The sequence below is a fragment of the Protopterus annectens genome, chromosome 6.part1, assembly GCF_019279795.1.
Source record: "Protopterus annectens isolate FY-2018-M chromosome 6.part1, PAN1.0, whole genome shotgun sequence".
NCBI classification, from domain to species: domain Eukaryota; kingdom Metazoa; phylum Chordata; order Ceratodontiformes; family Protopteridae; genus Protopterus; species Protopterus annectens.
In genome coordinates, this window is record NC_056738.1 from 474,771,390 (window position 1) to 474,785,649 (window position 14,260).

General features: G+C 36.8%; 1 protein-coding gene across 2 annotated transcripts in view; it reads left to right on the plus strand.

Moving 5' to 3' along the window:
* The first annotated feature begins 614 nt into the window (after positions 1-614).
* Positions 615-14,260, plus strand: part of COL6A1 (collagen type VI alpha 1 chain) — a 343,520-nt gene continuing 329,874 nt past the window's right edge. For both annotated transcript variants that reach the window (XM_044075923.1, XM_044075922.1), the window contains exons 1-2: positions 615-1,003; positions 4,217-4,349. In XM_044075923.1, coding sequence (XP_043931858.1) covers positions 874-1,003; positions 4,217-4,349 — 263 coding nt within the window. In that variant the 5' untranslated portion in view covers positions 615-873. The remainder of the gene's footprint in view (positions 1,004-4,216; positions 4,350-14,260) is intronic.

Genomic DNA, 14,260 nt, shown 5'->3' on the forward strand with positions numbered 1-14,260 from the left:
GGAAAAAATTTTTTTCGAGCTAAAACATTCCGTTTGGTCTGTGAGAACACATTCTGATGAATTGATGGACATTTTCATGAGTTTTATTCATGAAGCCTGTTCAACAGCTCACCAAACATTTTTGTATGGAAGTATTTAAAATTACCAAACTTGCTGCAATCTATTATTGTCTTGAGTGGAATGTCTAGATTGCTAATTTCTACCTGAAACAACACAGAGGCATAAACTATGCATACCATTAACTGATATTTTTAAAAGCAACCATTTCACAAATATCCCCAAACATTCTACACTGCCTTTATTGAGGGTCCTGTATCAGCAGTGAAGAACTCCAGCAGTAGTTCGTTAAAATGTATAATTTATATAAAACTCCATGGACCAAGGAAGGAGAGGGTCCAACATAATAAAAATAACAATACTTAGTTTGACTTGTGCTTCTTAGCTGCTGTAATGCATCAGTAAGTGATTAACAGCTACTATTATTGATCACATGTGTATGAGGTCCCTATCTTTTTTTTTTTGAAAGTGTTGCAAAGGAGGCAAATGTGCATCTTGGGAGGGATTTGAAAGACAGATATGCATTGCAGCAACCCCTCTCATAAACATACTTTTCCTTGGAACTGAGCTGTGGAACTGTACACTGATTTAAATTTGTTTCCAAAGCACCAAACAGAACTGCTTGTTCCTCCCATTGCAGTTGTCACCTCCCCTCTGCTGTCCTCTCTGTTCAAGCAGCCTGGAATGCTTCACTTCGACGCTGAATGTTCCATCTTACTTTTTCTTATTCTGTTAACCAGGCAGAGTAAGGCAGGGGCAGTCTAGGATCGCCCCGTACTCCCATCCAGCTTCCTTGTTCCCCTACTGCCACACAACATGCTGCCCAAAATGAAGCATTTTCAAATCGGCTTTGGTGTTTACTTGCTTTATTTGTTCTGCATAGTTACACAAGCCCAGCAACAATCATTACAATCAGCCGATTTGACACATGCCTTAAATTTTAAAGGTAAGATCTTCTGTTACACTGTTATGATGTACATACGTTTGTTGACTATGCTGATTTTAACTGTGGAGAATTCAGAACTTTGTCAGTAGTTTAGTTGTCGTATATTCATACTTATGTCTCTAATGTTAAAATTCCTTGTTCAGTATTATTTCTTCAGTTTAACACACATTTTTATTGAAATTGGCTTTTTTATATGCATAACACATTTCAGGCATTTATTTATTGTAATAGTCTCTACATGTGTATTTAACATTTGTTAATTATTTTCAAGGCAGAATAAGATTACAGATTTTTTTTTAGAAATTTGCATCCCATTCTTAAGTGGTTCCTGATATATTACTGTGCTTTCTGGCTTTATGGGAATGATATCTTGAGTGTGACAGAAATTGTGTGTTAAAGCTAGGTAATTTTGTTGAATCCTGTTTTAATCATTACTTTGTGTACATGCTGTTCAGTCATGTGCAATATATACAGATTAATTAAAACTGGCCTGCACAACAATCATTAATATCTTCAAAGTAACCAGTTAATGAAGTGAGTCTGTACAGTCTATATTTCAAATAATGGTTTTCTTATCATACAAGTTATACTATGTAAATGTTTCTGTCAGTGGATGATATGATTTTTATAGACAGCTTTTTGTTCTGTGCTACATTTTCTCTGAATAACTTTTATTATATGAAATGTGGTGAGAGACATTTTTCCAAGGTTCTTTTATAATTCAGATATGTAGACTTGTAAAAGTCTAAAAAATCTAACTTTACAGGTATGCACTGCTTTTTAACTCTTAAAGAAGACCAGGTATTGCATTATTGCTTATGAAATAAAAAATGGAAGATAAACTCTTCATAGCCCACACAATCTGTTTCTCATACCTCTCAACTGTCAAGATTTTTGTTTCATATTTTTGGTCTATTCCTCATAAAAGCTGTGGTTTTCTGGCAAAACACTGGGATGATCTGACGATTGAAGTCACTAAATAATGACATACATTTGAGTTTCAGACTCTAAATTCTTCAGAAAATTTATCTTAGCACATACACTGCTACTCTAGCAATTTTCTAAGTTTATAAGAGCAATATTTAAAATGTGTCTGTATTTTTGGGCCTTTGTTCCCCCATTTTGTCAGGCTTTGTCCAGACTCCTTACACTAAGAGGTTGAGAGGTATGATTACACTTTAAAGTGCAGATTACATTTGGTCCTCCAATATCAGCTTTTAAATTTGCATCTGATTGTTATGTTTTCACTGCTGTTTTTGCTTTTATTTCACTATAGTTAGTTTCACTGTAAAAGTACTGAATATCTTTACCACCTTTTCAGTAAAGAATGGCTTTTTCACATTTTCTGCAAACATGCCCCTCTTCGCTCGCTTCTCCTCTCCTGAAACACTGCACCGTGATTTATATTGCTTGTTTTTTTATATATATTTCTATGCCTATCTTTTTTTACAGAAACTTAAAAACACTATTTATCATGCATAGCTGTAATAAGAGAATACACAACATTTTCTTTATTCATTTACATTTGTTTAGTGACAACTACAAAAGAATGACAAGCTTAGCATTGCACTCATTTTCAGATGCTGCTTGGTACATGCATTATTTTGATCATTCTGGTGTAGCTTGCTGTATGCTATATCATAATCATCAAAGCAGAGGAAAATGATGAATGCTAGCACGTAGGAATAACATTGAATGGGATAGAGAAAATGAATGCACATTCATTCACGAGTTAGAGTATATTACAATTATGAATTAAGTTAATGTGAATATTTCATTTCCATGAGGACTGAGAGTGATGTACATATTTTTACAAAACTTATAGAACATTACACTGATTAATTTGGTATGACTAGCTAATACATCTGTTTTTCTTAAGATGAGGAAATAAGAAATGTGTGCCTTTTCAGTTATGCCCAAAGCAGTGAAATGTTTTAGATGCTTCAATAAAAAGTAACAACTTGTGAATGTTTAATTAGAATGTGTTCACATTATTATTTTAAATATGCAGGCTTTTTTTTATTACTTTCAAAAGCCAGCTCCCCACCCTCAGTCCTTACTGATAATTGGATTGTAGTACCCACATTCACATGTTTCATTTCATAGAACTCTACAATGTCTGTAAATGCAGTCTGCATTTACAGATTGATGAAATAATCATAGCAAATGCAGAATATATTATGTTTATGAGATGTTCTCACGAGACCCTAAAGTTCACGATTTATGAAAAACACTTTCTTTCTCCAAGGTTAACACATTAGGGAATTATTCCAAAATAACCTCAAATAAGACAGCAGGCTTCAATAAAAGCTGAACTTGCTTTCCAGTGATTCAGTAACGGAACCTTATTTTTCTATATAAAATTGCACAGTATTTGTCTCAGTGTCTCAACATATTACTGAATGTGTCTGTGACAATTTTTGTTTGATTACCTTAGAATTTTTTTTTATCTGCACTCTTTCAGTCTTCCATACTCACTAGTGATGGTACTAGGCACACAAAATGGTGAAGAGAGTTTGTTTTCCAAGGCTCCATAACCTCTACTAACCATCACAGAGTGTGTGGTAGTTTACTCGTCACCTGTGGGGCACTTCCTAATGTTTTGTATGTGTGTGTGTGTAAGTTTAGAGGGTGTGGCTGCTCCATTCCAAACTCTATTACATATAGGTATGAGTTTATATATTGGGGCAGATACTCTTGTTGCCATATAAGACTGACACTTCCTAGGTGGGAACTGACATTTCCTAGTTCAGTGGGAAGCATTAGAGACTTTATTCGATTTTCAGTTGTGTTTTGTTGTCACTGCCTCACTTCATAGACTTTTCTAACTGTCAAGATACATGAAGCACAACACAAAAATTGTAATACAACCATGCACTTCACTTTAGAAGAAGCAGTGAAATATTTACTTTAGAAAACGGACACAAAATAAAAATCCCACAGGATGACATCCAACCTGCCATCACCTTATTACCAACAGACATCTGAGTCAGATGTAATGTGAGTTACTACTAGGCAGTTTTGTGGCCCACAGAATCACATTCACTTAATGTATTTTAAAGTAAAGAAGTTAAATGCAATGAATTTCAATCTTATGACTATTAAGATGACAATCAACAGAAGGCATTTCGAAAACAGTAATATGCTCCTGCAATGACTATATATAATGTATTCAGACATTTAACTCCGATTCTGTTGCTGTTCCATTTGCAGAGTGTCCTGTGGATTTGTTCCTTGTTTTGGATACCTCTGAAAGTGTGGCACTAAGAGTCAGGCCATTTGGGACCGCTGTTATTGATCACTTAAAAGGGTTCACCAAAGAAATAATTAATAAATTAGAGGAAAGGTCAGTGACTATATTTTTCTAGCTAACACATTGTTTTCCTCTCTGTGTTTAGGAAATGCTAGTCTTTTACTGTGTGTGTGTGTGTGTGTGTGTGTGTGTGTGTGTGTGTGTGTGTGTGTGTGTGTGTGTGTATATATATATATATATATATATATATATATATATATATATATATATATATATATTACAAAAGGAATTTTGTTAAAGCAAATACAGTGATGATAATATTTTTTCCAAGAAAAAAGTGTAAATGAAACCAGGTACATTTGTGTCTTGCTATGCCATTATCCACAGTTCTAGACATTATATTGTGCATCAGGAGATGGTAATGTGAATGCACTTTAAGAAACTGATATTGTCTCTTAGAAAAGTTATCAAAATGAGGGTGTGCCCTTTCTTCCTGCAGACAATGATCAAGAATGGAGACATGACAGCTGGAGTTTAGCAGGACATGTGCATAATATGGTCAATGCCATTTATTGTCATGCATTTCTAATATCTCAGCAATAAATGTATATGTTGTTGTCTCAACACTTAACGCCAAAAAAGGTGTTGTCATCCCCTTTGGGAAAAACTCAGTTCCCATTAACTACCACATTGATGGGAGTCCACTGAACACTGAAGGTGTTATAAGAGATCTGGGACACACATTGACAGCAATCTCTCCTTCAACCGCCACATTGCCACTGTAGTCAAAAAGCCCTTCTATGTGGCATATCTCATTACCAAGGGTTTTGCATCCAGGAAAAAAAAGGTTATCATCTCTCTACTCTTCCCTCATTAGGCCAGTCATTGAGTATAATGCCGCATTTGGCAAGTACCTCACTAGACACATGTAATAGCTGGAAAGGCCACAAAAGTACCTCATGAAGAGGATCCTAGGCCGTAAACACATGTCCTGCACAGACAGACTTAAAAAACCCCAGCTATTCTCTGTTCATCTACTAAGAGGTGATCTCTGCTTGATTTACAAAGCCATGACTGCACAGCTCTGTTAGAAATGCTAAACAAATCCAAATCCCTCAGCACCACACACTCCAGAGACCTCAACCTCATTACCACAATTAAGATAACATGCTGGAGGGACAGGTTCATAACCTAGAGACTGCCCATGCTCTGGAATAGACTTCCCATACATGTCAAGCAGAGTACCTCACTAGCCCTCTTCAAGAGAAATCTTGATGAGTGGATGGGAAATAGAAAGTTACCCCGGGGATCACTGCAGTGGCTCCACTTGATAGAGGCACTGGGAACTAACATCGGGCAGCATGATGCCGGGGCACTTTTATGGGATTGGCTTGTAAAGGCTCCAGGCCCATTTGCCTAGTACACACCTATGAACTTATGAACATGGCACTTCTAGGCAAATGCTGGTGGGTTGCTAGAGGATAACCTTAATTTCTATATATGTAGACAGATAAATATTTTTCTTAGCTTCACATAACCCAAAACATACAACAGGCTCTTTTCACAGGTGAACTAGAAACGCTTGTTATGCTTACCTGATCTGCCGAGAGACCAGATGGATGTGAGGGGGTACTAATAAAAAACATTCCAGGACACATGGTAATATTATTAGGTGTTCATAGCTTTAACTTTATTTGCTGTTCTATTATGTACTTCCATGTCATGGAAAAGCCACAGGATTTGCCTCCAGTATGGGTTGAAAGATAACAGCAATCGCCTTTTAGTGATGAAGACAACACTCTTATCTAGGAGTCTAACCTGATGAAAAACATTATAATGAGATGCCTCTCCTCTCTATTGGAGTTAAACTGGATTGGGAATAATCAGAAATACTGCCTAAAGTGATCTCTTTCCTTGAAAAAAATAAATAAATAAATTAACTAAAACAGAAAAGTTGAGCTAACCCAAAGTATTTTACATCCAAATAACTACAGAGGTAAATGTTCAGTGGTGACATCAGAAGATATAACTAATAAAAATGCCTAGGAAAAACACCTGCCTCTATAAATTGTTGTTATACTTACAAGGTAATCCAATATACCAGGCAATGAATTTTATAACTATTTTTTACCTGCATCCATCTTTGCATATGGCATTTGGAAAACTTAACTTATTGTCAAAGCATTTTTGAATGCTGCATCGTTTGCATAATACAGTCCCTTCATCAGAGAAATTGAAGGCTATCAGAATAAAAGGAAGTGGAAAATGCATAAAACACAGTATTCTACTGTCTGAAAAATCACACCTGATGATTATTATGGTTAGTTATCCTACTGAAAGTAAACAGGGGATATGATAAAATTATACACTTTGTGTGTTATAATATGGACATAACTAAAGGAGTCTGAAAGTAAGACTTTTGTACTGCTTCTTCTGCATGTGCTGAAAACACATTAAGTATTTATTGCAAATAACAACAGACATCAAAGAGGTTTTCTTCAGTTAATTAATAATAGAAACGCATGACAACAACTCAAGAGTCAAACTAAAGGGAAAAGATTAGTATATAGAAGAAGGACATGGCATGCAAGTAGAGGGAGAAATGAGGAAAAATTAGACTACGAAGCAGCATGCAGTTTTCTACAGTGACCTGAAGAGGGCAGTGGACATTTAACAATGTACAGCAGGCTTTATTTATTTATTATTATTATTACTATTATAAATGAAAACTCAGTGGGTGTATGTGATCATTCTCATGGATCAGACTGTAGTTTAAAGAATGATCATTTTTATAGTATTTTTTCTCTTGTTATGTAATACCTTGCAAAACTTCATTTTATTAATTACTACATTATATCACCAGTGATGATAAAAAAAAATAAAGCTCATCTCCTGCTGTTTTAGACAGAGTATTTCACACATTGTGTAATGTACTATATTATTGCTTTACTAAAGGTGAAATTTACCCCTCACTGGAGAATCTGATAATGCCCATCAATGCTCTGTGTAACGACTAAAGGCAGTAGAAAGCAAGGAGCATTTGCTGGTTTTAGTAATTTATTTACGAGTTTATTAGCAAATGTATTACAATTGAATCACTTGCTTGAAATATAATTTCCTGTTAGTCGTAGGCTGCTGTAAGCTGACTTATGATGAAGTAAGACTTCATGTCATCTTCTTTCTCTAGACTTTAAATTATTATTTCCTTTTTGTTTCCAGATCTTAAAAGTTAGAACTTTCAAGCTTTACTTTATTGATATTACTGACTGATAGGATGAGAAAGAAGGCCCCTCTTTACCCCATCTTTGCTGACTTTGGCTTATAGCAACATAAACACATTCCTTTTGTAACATCATGGTGCACCTGATGACATTAGAATAGGATGTAGCAATATCTACAAATACACATAAATGTGAAGTGCCAGTGATGACGTATCACATAGGGCCACTAATTTATTGCTACAGCCACTAAATGAGTGATGTTATAGCATGTAATGTGATACAAGTATGATTAACAAGACCAACATGTTTCAAAAATGTGAGACAGGTTATGGGTATACTCACACAGTCATAGTAAGAACATGCCTGTGCAAATCTCTCATATTTGAACAAAAAGTAGATATAATGACAGATGATATGCCATAATATTATTAACTGTTATGAAAGCACTAGAATTCACACAGTCAAAGCTGCAGCTGCCTAGTGTCCTAGGTTTCCAGACCTGAGAATATATCATCCTGAGAGGTACATGCATAGCCGGCCTTAGGCATAGGCCAACTAGGCAGCCGCATAGGGCACCACTCTAGTAGGGCCACTTTTCTAGTAATTATTTGGTGTAAGTAGACCAGGATGGGGGCACCAGGTGGTGTGGTGATATGCGCCGTGGCGCTCTTTTGCCTAGGACACCAGTTAACCTAAGACCGCTCCTGAGTACATGGGCATGCACCTGTAATTTCAGGCTGCTGAAAACATTAGACTACAGAGACAATGGCCTCCCCAGACATGTTGCAGAGTGGATTAAACAGCAGACATAAGAACATGGTGAAGCACATGTCTGAGTGGCATGTGGGCAATGTCCAATATAATTGCAAGAGCTGGTAAACACAAAATTTTGTCATAAGCAGCATAGTTTACTATGTAATACAGATTTCGAAGTACATAGACCCATGCAGAATCTAGAAAAAATTAATTCTGGGAATGTTACTTTATATATCGACAGAACAAAATTTCAAGCGCATTCACTTTGGAAGCACATAACTACCTGTGTACAATGGCAACCAGATGAAGAAGTACCCAGTGTATATTGTTACCTATAGTCACTGTTTCAAATGGACACAAACATAGTGCATAAACATGTAGTATGTAAACCTGTTGGCAGCCTTAGAAGTCCAAAATGCTTAGCACACATAACAGATACTAAGAAATGATTGCAGGTTAAAAGGTCAATATAACAAATATAAGAAGTTAAACATTTCTACAAGTCTAATTAAGAAAGATAAGAAACACCAAATGCACATTGCAGGTAAGACAGCAAAACCAGTTACTTTACAGAAAATGCAATGCATAAACACTGTTGCGGACTTTTTTTTTGTGTTTTGATACCAGCCTCAGCATCTGTGTAATCCTGTTTACTCCCAGTGGATCCCTTTATTCCCTTCTTCTGCCTGACAAAGAGGGACATGCGAAGGAGAGCTGGTGTTTGCAGCCATTGTCTGTGGCTGATTTGGGTTCTCTAATCACCTGCCTCCATTCAGACTATGTAATGTCAGATGAATAATGCATATTTCCATGAGCAGAACTCTATCTAGAGTTCTGTACTGGACATCAGAACTATGAAGGTTACAAAGCCATAGTTTCTGCTGCAGCACAGCTAACTCGCTGCTTGAGTCTGGTCAGTGAGGGGGGCTTAGCATCCTCTGTCAAACTGGCTCATCTAATAGGTATGCATACTAGCCAAACCCTAACTGCTGCAGTCACAGTCAAGGCTCTATCAAAGCTAACCTTGGATTTGGCTCTTTATAGGTTCATAGGTAGGTACTAGGCTATCGGCCCAAGGGCCTACGTAAGCCTAACCAGCAAGGTTCCATAGCTTATGCCACCCAAGAACGTTATGACTGTGAAACACAGATAAACATTCTTATATATGCAAAATCTCATGCACTGCAGCATTAGACAGGAAGGTCTTGGTGATTAAATTATATTTTTAAAGCGGTGAACAAGGATTTGCTACTGTTTTATAAATAATAGGAAAACATCAGGTATGGGTAATTACACCACGGCTCACAATATTCATAAACCTGGAGCATGTGAGTGGTAGCACCATGAGATGTAGTCTAATGGCATTGTAAAGGCCCTACTGTAGGAGAGTTAGACCAATGGCATTGTACAGGCCTTACTGTAGGAGAGTTAGACCAATGGCATTGTACAGACCCTACTATAGGAGAGTTAGACCAATGGCATTGTACAGGCCCTACTGTAGGAGTATTAGACCAATGATATTGTACAGGCCCTACTATCAGACAGCCAGACCAATGGCATTGCACAGGTGCTACTGTTGGAGAGTTAGACCAATGGCCTTGTACAGGCCCTACTGTCAGAGAGCCAGATCAATGGCATTATGCAGGTTTTTCTGTAAGAGAGCCAGAACAATGGCATTGTACAGACCATAGTGTAGGATAGCCAGACCGATGGCACTGTACAGGCCCTACTGTCAGACCACTGGCATTGTACATGCTCTACTGTCAGAGACACAGACCGATGGCACTGTACAGGCCCTACTGTCGAAAGGTTAGACCAATGGCATTGTACAGGCCCCTACTGTCAGACAAGCAGACCAATGGCATTGCACAGGTGCTACTGTCAGACAGCCAGACCAATGGCATTGTACAGGTGCTACTGTTGGAGCATTAAACCAATGGCCTTGTACAGGCCCTACTGTCAAAGTGTTAGACCAATGGCATTGTACAGGCCCTACTGTCAGAGAGCCAGATCAATGGCATTGTACAGGTATTACTGTAAGAGAGCCAGAACAATGGCATTGTACAGACCATAGTGTAGGATAGCCAGACCGATGGCACTGTACAGGCCCTACTGTCAGACAGCCAGACCGATGCTATTGCATATGCTCTACTGTCAGAGAGCCAGCCAAATGGCATTGTACAGGCCCTACTGTAGGACAGCCAGATCATTGGCATTCTACAGGCCCTACTGTTGGAGAGACATACCACTGGCATTGTACATGCTCTACTGTCAGAGACACAGGCTGATGGCATTGTACAGGTTCTACTGTCAGACAGACATACCAATGCCATTATACAGGGTCTTACTGTAGGACAGCTGGACCAATGACATTGTACAGGGCCTACTGTAGGAGAGCAAGACCAATGGCATTGTACAGGCCCTACTGTAGGAGCTCCAGGGGACTGTCTTAAGACAACTAACTCACCAATTTCCTGTTCTTCATGTATACATAGAGTAGGGTGTTCTCTATTCTGTGATAAGCTGCAACCTCTATGTTTCTTCAATGAAGGAGATTAAAAAAAAAAATACTATTACAGCCCATTTAATGAATATAATAAAGTCTGTGATTTTTGCCAAACTTCCATGAACATATTTTACATTTTTTTTCTAATTTGCTATATTGTTTTGCTTTTGGCTTGAGAAATAGCTAAAGAGAGTGCTTGAACAAGCCCACCTCATATAGTTGTCCAATAAAATGTAAATAAACTGCTTTCCAAGTTGCAGAAGTAAAATCTAAAATGTAATGCACTAATGTACTCCACCAGTGCATTTCTAAATAGTATTGCACATCTCAATATCAGTATTTTAGAATGGTGCCCACCCAGTAAGTAGCTTCTACACTTTTCCACACATTAAGTTTTTTCATTGAGAATATGCAGATCAATATTTACTGACCTGTGTTGCCAACTACAATACTATGTACATAATTATTTTACCAGTTTATGTGTCAAAGTATACCATAGCGAATATTTTCTTAAAGTCATACCTTAAACAGATGCTGTCTATAAAAATCTTAATTAATAACCTCAGTAAAATATGCAATGTGTGTGCTTCTTTAAAATATATCCCATGATTACTATAGCTTTTAAGTGCATGCTGAGTGACTTGATATAATTTGGCTAAAGATGCACTTGAGATTTATGAAGATATACTTCTAGATCTGGCCTATCTTATTCTTTTAACAAAGCCTCATTATGTCACATTTATTTATCCATACTTGTTTATTTCATTCTTCAGTGAACGGTCATTCTTCATGAGTTTGCAGAGCAATATGACACAATCAAGCAGTACAATAACTCTCAGCACAGTACAGTATTAGCTATTAGGCCTGTAACACAGCATGGTAGTACACAGTGTAAGGTTTCTAGTGAGGGTCATACACGACCCATCAGACATCAGTTGTGGGATGCGGAATAATTACATTTGGGCTGAAGGGTTGCTTTGCTGAGAATAGCTAAAACTCCAGCACTGCTGCAGAATCAATGATTTTTAGTTTTTACATTCTCACCCCAGATGCAGCAGGTTTCTTTTTTGAGTTGGTTATATGGTTTCATGAGTTGTACTATATACTCCCCATTTTGTGGATATCTGGGGCTTGCACTCCACATATATTTATTATTTCTACTCTACAGATTTTAAGGAATAATACTTTTGGTCCAGTTTACTTATCATTATTTGATCATGTATGACAAATCAAACCAAGATTTCAAAGAATCTTCTCGGAGTGATGCCTAAATACATAGAACTTATAATTTAGTAATTGATAGTTGTCATTCTGCATTGGATGGGGGCTTTGCTGTTCATATATTGTATTTTTTAAATTAAGTCGAGCTGCTGGATATACCTTTGTAGAAGACAAAATGCAGCCAATTTAAGCTTCAAATCTGACTGCATCAGGATAGCTCTTCTCAATGTCTGAAGTGGGAATAACAAATTGCTCAAAAATCTTTGTGGATTGCATCTTGAGACACTCTTACAACTCAGACACATCCATTTTTGTAATGTTATTAAACTTTGTTTCACTGTAGAGGTTGCACTCCCACCTTGCCTTGGTTTTGCATGTGCAATGCATTTAGGAGTGAAGACAACTCTAGTGGTGTTGCTTCCATGTTTACCATAGACTGCATCACACACAAGAAGATTCCCAGAGTCCCACATACTGGGCTTACTGTAGTCCAAAAGCAAAACAAAATTAACAGTTTATAAGATATTACAGTGCACTCTCCATGTCCACTGAGGACCATGAAAGTTTCCTTAATTTAGTCAAGAAAATGTCATAATGAAAATTTGTTTTCTGATTTCAAAAATGTCTATATTTTTTAACCTATACACTTATACATCTAAATTCCAATATTACCAGAAATTCCTAGATCTAATTAATGGACACTTTCTAGAACAAATAGTAAAGCAGCCAGCTAGAGAACAGAACAGTCTAGACCTTGTCCTATAGTCTGCAAATACCACACTCCTTTAATATCGCCAGTCTTTGTCAAATCTCTTCATAACTTGCCACTTTTCCCTTTAAACTTTCAAAAACCTCCAAAATCAACATATCTGAATTTAAGGATTTCAGATATATAAGCCTACTGAAAATCTTTGTTGAACTCTTGACATTTGTTTGAAATGATCACACGTCATACTGCAACTTTAGCTACCGCTTATGCATCAGAGTTCTATCCCCAATTATCTGTCTTGATCTGTTTCTATTTGAACCGCATAAAAAGGAAACATTTAAGAACAAACCATCCCAGTGATACAGCAATTAAAAAAGCAGCTTTATAACAAGAAAAAATGATTCTAAAGTACTAGTACAAATTGACATCTTCTCATATCAAGAATTGTGTTAAAAAGATTAGCAAGGAATTAAAAGTTGCCACCAGAAAGACTTGTTAGTCATTTCCTAAGTTACCATTGGAAGCCAGGATATCTATAAATCATTTTTTACTTACATCAGGAAATTAAGTAATAACACACAACTGGCATGAACTAAAATGGCAAAACCCTAAAGACACACCTAATATACCTAATATACTAGCAGACAGATTCAGTGCCAGTTTCACAAAGGAAATTATAGAAACTTTGATTGTCCCCGAAGTTATCATGCCCTAGAAAATCATAAAGGAACACATAGTAAATGTGGTCTTTAATTCTAATTCAAAAAACCCTTCTTTCATTGGCCTAAATCATTTACCCGGAAAAATGCAAAAAAAAAAAAAAAAATCTTGTACTGGTGGAGTGCCTCCACAATTTATTTAACCTAAGCTTTGCTATAGAATATTACCTGGAAGTATGTAGAACAGCTGTCATGCTGTCCCTCTACATGGGCAGCTATACCACAGACTCAAGGAACTATAGACCCATTAACCTGACTAGTCCTTTCTGTATGACTATGGAACAATCATCTGATTTCATAAACAATGATATCACAAAACACATCAAGCTCGACTCCCAGCAGTTTGGTTTTGTCTAGGATAGAATAAGTCTATGTAATTGGTAATTTTTTTTTGAGAAGATCACAGAAGCAGCATACAGTGGTCATACTGTCTATATAGCCAATCTGGCCAAGGCATTCATAGGCATATCATTCCCCATGCAGGCATTATAAATAAGACAACAGCCCTAAATATTTACCATTACTTGGTAAGGTGGCTAGCAAACTGGCTAAATGACATCATTCATATTGTTATAGTGGTAAGCACATCCACAGAAAGTAAAAAGGTAAAAAAGTAAACAATGTTATTTCTCAGGTCTCAGGTCTCAGTGTTATGACCTTCTACTTTTTGATATATACTTCTCCAACCTTGAAATTAGTGACCCAGACCTATGACTAAGTTTTCAGATGAATGCACACTGGGTGTTACTGGCAATAACTCTCGTATATCACTACATTACAACAAGAATTGTTCCAACAAACCACTGGTATAAGGAAGTTTCAAAATGAAATGCAAAAAGGGAAGAGTTGTCATAAGAAAATAAATCTCTTTC